Below are 5,749 nucleotides of genomic sequence, written 5' to 3'. Positions count from 1 at the left end.
GTATCGCGATATTATCGATATCGTGAGCCATGTATCGCGTATCGTATCGTATCGTGAGGTACCCAGTGATTCCCAGCCCTAGTACCAATGGTGCTGCTATGGACACTACGCTGACCTTCTTGTCACAGCTCGCATTGATGATGCCATCCTGAGTTTCACTACCTGGACCACTTGTGTAGGTTGTAGACCATAGACAGAGAAATTGTCTGTGGTCACCACCTAGCCAGCAAGGGTAAGTGGACCCTGTATGGTTTCAAAGTGGGCAGAAAATGTGGGCCTGATTGGGTTTGTCCGCTGTTTTTGTGGTGGCCCCACCTGTGTTTGACCGCGTTGACTTAAGTGGGGACTTAGTGGGTTAGCTCACTACGCTACCCAGCCGCCCGGTGGACAATATAGTGTGTTAGTGAGCTCCACTGTAGCATGCTAGTGAGCTAGGGCTGGGTATCAATTATAATTTCCAGAAACGATTCAATTCACAAGAGCCTGAATCAATTTTAATCAGATTTGTTCTTATTCTTTTGATTCTTCAATTCAATTTAATTTTGAGTTTACACATTTATACACATTTGTTTAGAACTACATTAATAATCTACTACATGTTTTGAATTTATTGATATTAGGGATGTCTCGATCCGATCACGTGATCGGAAATCGGGCTGATAACGTGGTTGATGACTTGATCGTTTTCCACCGATAATGATCGGATATTTAATTTATTCTTATCATAATCAGCGCTTTATATTTCAGGCATATTATTCCGGATAAATATTCCACTAGAAGTATGCGTGATTTAACTCCTTAGGACCCGAGCTGTTCTTTGACATGCCTGTTTGATTTATCTGACCAAAGTTTTAAAAAAATAACTACTGTGGTAATAAAACCGAAAATGTGATGTCTTAATAACTTAAAAAAGAATCAAATAGTCTTTGAAAAAAAATAATATATAAATAAAGGTTTTTCTTTAGTTGTTCAGGCTGTTTGGGAGTTTTTTTTAATATTTTGCTACATGCTAGCTGTTTTGGCTAGTAAAAGCTTTTTTCCATTTCTTTAGACTATTTTGGAGTTTAGCTAATATATCAGCTACATGCTAGCTGTTTCGGCTAATTTCGGCTTTTTTAGGCTATTTTGGAGTTAAGCTAATATATCAGCTACATGCTAGCTGTTTTGGCTAATTTAGGCTTTTTTTAGGCTATTTTGGAGTTAAGCTAATATATCAGCTACATGCTGGCTGTTTTGGCTAATTTAGGCTTTTTTAGGCTATTTTGGAGTTAAGCTAATATATCAGTTACATGCTAGCTGTTTCGGCTAATTTCGTCTTTTTTAGGCTATTTTGGAGTTAAGCTAATATATCAGCTACATGCTAGCTGTTTCGGCTAATTTGGGCTTTTTTAGGCTATTTTGGAGTTAAGCTAATGTATCAGCTACATGCTAGCTGTTTCGGCTAATTTTGGCTTTTTTAGGCTGTTTTGGATTTGAGCTAATATATCAGCTACATGCTAGCTGTTTTGGCTAATTTAGACTTTTTTTCGGTTTTTTAGGCTATTTTGAAGTTTAGATTTTTTCAGCTACTTGCTAGCATTTTTGGCTTACCTAAGTTTTCTTTTTATTAATCGTAGGGTAATGTGGCATTTAGCTATTATTTTAGATGACTACCAGCTTCAGCATCTTCAGCTATCAGCATCTTCAGTGGTCAAATTCACCTTACAGTACTAACACTAGCATTATCACAGGTAACTTCATATATCTACTTAATAATTATCTCAAAAGTTATGGTTTAAAAGTTTTAAACAGTTTTAGAGAGTTAAATAAATGTTTATCATTTTCGGCCATAAGGCGTGTTTTGGATTTTGACCCCTTGTGCGATTGAGTTTGACCCCCCTGTTTTAGGAAGTATTCGAGCTGTGCTTTTTGCTTAGATTATTTTTTTAATGGGGCAAACAAACAAACAACCCGGTCTGTGTTATCACTGAATGTAAACGCGTGTTTATCCCCATGACGTCATCGAGGCAGGACTCGGGCTGTCCATCAGAATCGATGGATTTGGCGCGGACCGCGGCTCCATGTGGACGCGCCTGACTCCTCATCATCATCAGACGGCCGCTCGCCTCGTCGTCTCCCGGCCGTTCGCTCCGTCTCCGCATCCGACGTGAAGATTGTGCAGAAAAGTGGCGCATGTGGAGAGATTCCGCATTACGTCATCGCACAGGGGAAGGCAGCAGCGTCTGCTGCCTCGCGCTCAGCCCACAAACACCACCACCATCGCCACCAGGAACAACGGCGACCTCCTCCTGCGGAAGCAATGCCGTACTCCACGCCAAAGAAGCCCTGATCGCCGCCGCGGGACGCGCCGCATTCCTGGATGGGAGAAAGTCATGTTGCGTGACGCGCCGCGGAAGACGTTCTGGTAAGTCTCGTGCAAAGTGCTGCAGCCTCCTGCTGGTGTGGCTGCAGGCACCGGCCACCAGTTTGTCCGGGCTGGACGTTAAAACACACATTTGTGGCGTTTTTTTGGAACCAAAACACAATTTTTATTCCTTTGGCGTCCACACAGGTGTCACTAGAGAGTGACAGGTGAGCAGTGCTGGGAACATCACCTCTTAACTGAATGATGTCATCTATTTATCAGCATCTCCTGTGTGTTTTCTGACTCCAACTTAGTCCAACAAAGAATCCATTCTCACAAAAAGCACACAAAAGCATCCATAAATTTGTAGCGGCTGCTGTCACAGTTTTTGTCTTTCTGGAGCTGAAACCATGGTGATCAAACTTTTTCTCCTGCTGTTCATGTGGCCTTTACTATGGCTCCGAATCACAGCAGCTAATTAACCTTAAGTCTGCGGCGAAGCATCTTTGTTCCTGTGGCAGGACAGGATGCAGTGATGTAAAAATAACTCCATCCTGGTAACAGCTGGCATGGAGCGTCCCAAGCCAGCTCGACAGATTGGACCATAACCCAAGTAATTGCTTGTATTTGGAAATGCTTCATGATTGCTCCATCCAAGTTTGGCAAGAGGGGCATAAATTAACTCTGACCTGCTTTAGAAATATGAAATAATAGTTGATATTTTCTTTTATTTTTGGTGACAACAGATGCTTTCTAAAATAACCGTGGTGATGCTCTTGCTGCCAGAAGATTTGCTCTTTTAAGGACATTTATTTCCTAATACTGGCAGAGTGTGGCACACTGAAGGAGCAATGTTTGCTGGGTTTACGCCAAGAATGAGGTTTGGGGTCTGCAACTAGAGACTCAGCAAAGCTGTTCAAGAATGTGGGCCCTTCTCATTTGTAGTTAAAGATAGAGGCAGCACACACTGTATCCTTGCCTGCAGCTTCTAATTTCAGATATCGTGACTCGGGCCTGTTCACACAGGCAGGTTTTGTTGTGCGGCTTGAAAGACGGTTTTGCTCTGGACGAGAAAAACTTGGCCTTGTGTGTAATAACTCGCAAAGGGGAAGGAACGCCACCATGGTGCTTTATGAAAGGTACACTGATTATCTTTTTCCTTTTATCGATATACAGGCGGTATGAGCTGCGCCTGTTTAAAATCTCCTCCCGCAATAGATTGTATCAATCTCAGATATTACCAAGGCTGGGAAGAGACTGTCGAAGGTCACTCAGTCAGCTCTCACTCAGAATGTGCTACATGCAATATAAGGAAAAATATGTAATATTATTTATCTATTTTTTCAAATTCTACACCTCCACATTCACATCCTGTTAATGCAAGATCGGAGATATTCATAATATTCAAAATATATACTATATTTACATTTGTAGTTGTATTCAACTTAAGCTTAAAACTCCAAAAGCTTTACTTACCATCATAAAATTACAAAAAGCGACTATTTTTGCTATTGTTTTAGTAATCTGACATTGTAATAACTTGAAAATTATTATTTTTGTCTTCATTTATAGTTTATTTTTTCATCAAGAGCGATGCATTTGAATGATAAAACATACTTTTCTAGCTTTTTACCAACAATTGTGCAAAACTATGAAGCATCTTTGTCCATTAATAAGAAAAAATGTGTGAATAATCAAAAATCAATAAAAAAAATGCAGAAAAATTCCCTCATCCTGACTGTTGTGTTCTTAATACAAGTTCTACTGACACAAATTTACTCTACAAACTTTTTCTGGTCTGCAGTGGGAGGTGTTATGTGTTTTTAGGAATGAAGCGGCTGATCTTTGCTGCCATGGCAACAAACCACATGACTAGGTGTATTAGATTGCCTCAGACAGTGTGCAGCGAGGCATGGTGTGAGCATTCCCTCTGCAACCCTGCCCCTTCCACAGCCATGTCATTGTTTAACTCAAGTTTTTCTGAAACAATGCTGATGGCCGCCGCCGTCGAGTTGTAGCTCTCCTTAAAAAAAAAGAAAAGAAAAGTGAGGCTCTGGTATGTGAGCGGCAGGTTTCTGTTGTAGGGCAGTGGAGCAGAATGAACCATGCGCCCCTTTTAGCCCCCTCCCTGAGAGAGGCTACACTTTAGCATCTATAGATAGTCACTCAAAAAAACATTTGGATTCTGCAAGCAGAAAAACACAAAGCAAACTTTTATGAATTTAGCAAAAAAAAGTGTTTATGGTGCATTTTTTTGGTGGAGTAAGGTTTTAAAGCTTACAGAAAGTATCTTAAAATGGGTTTGCTGCAACTCTGATCACTCAGAAATCTGCAGGAAAATAAGTTTTCACTGTTTCCAGTTGATGCTTGGCTAGTTTAGCACATTTATACTTTGTTTATTCTGTCTTGCAGCAGTCCTGGACTGCAAGGACCCGATTGTTTTCGCAATTATTTTTATCAAAAAACAGCTTGAAGCGAAGATTTCGCTATTGCCGCATAGTGCTAGGCAATATGAAAAAATATTAATCAAGATATAGATGATTTTATATCACAATAACAATATATATCACAAAATATAAAGTATATTTTCAGTTGCTATCTGAAAAAATAGACAAAAATGTAATTGTTTACTTTTTTCTGACTTTGTTTTTTCAAGTAACATGTAACTGAATAGTTATAAATGAGAAACAGTTTTTAAAATGACATAACAGTTTCTTGTTTCTTAGTAGGAAAACACATTTTTGCAAAAAAGTTCAGTAATAAAGATGAACAAATAAAGACAATTTTCTATCGCCCACATGAAATGTATCGTAACATCACCCAGAACTATTGCCACATATTCCAAAACTAATCAATATTTAGAAAATGTATGAATTTTGGAGAAAAATTGAATGGGGCCAAAATCTCTTTATTTTTATTTTTTATTATTATGGGATGGACACAGAATCTACTGTATTTTTGTGACAAAGTGTTAAATTTGGCGATGTTCACATTTTTCCACAATATGTGAAAAAAACAACTTGTATTCAAGTGATAACAGTATCACAAAAATTCACACATCTGCAACCACAACCAAAGTTTTGTTGACCTTTGACCTTGGGAAAAGGACGCCATCCTGAATTTTCAAAAATTCAAGATGGCGTTTTGTTCTCCATCTTGTATTTAAAAAAAAATTTAACTCCTCTTAGGGATTTTGATCTTCTGCCTCATAACTCCTTGAAAATCATTGGGATGCTACTAGGGAAAAAAATATTGGCTTTAAAGTTTGTTGATTCTGAATAGCGTTAGTGTGGCCTTTCCCTTGTTGCTTTCACATTTTTCCAGAATTTTGTCTATAATTTAATACATGAAATGTTGGCTAGAGCTGAAAGAAATAATATGACATAGTTTATGAAGATGTTAGGA

General features: G+C 38.9%; 1 protein-coding gene across 1 annotated transcript in view; it reads left to right on the top strand.

The window, feature by feature from the left end:
- Nucleotides 1-2,984: 2,984 nt before the first annotated feature.
- The window catches only part of dtna (dystrobrevin, alpha), a gene marked incomplete in the record, with an annotated part of 24,666 nt that continues 21,901 nt past the window's right edge, over nt 2,985-5,749 (top strand). Inside the window, 1 exon segment of the mRNA XM_036216400.1 lies at nt 2,985-3,483. Coding sequence (XP_036072293.1) covers nt 3,467-3,483 — 17 coding nt within the window.

This window comes from Oryzias melastigma, linkage group LG17 (assembly GCF_002922805.2).
Source record: "Oryzias melastigma strain HK-1 linkage group LG17, ASM292280v2, whole genome shotgun sequence".
NCBI lineage: Eukaryota > Metazoa > Chordata > Actinopteri > Beloniformes > Adrianichthyidae > Oryzias > Oryzias melastigma.
This window is presented reverse-complemented; position numbering and strand designations above follow the sequence as displayed.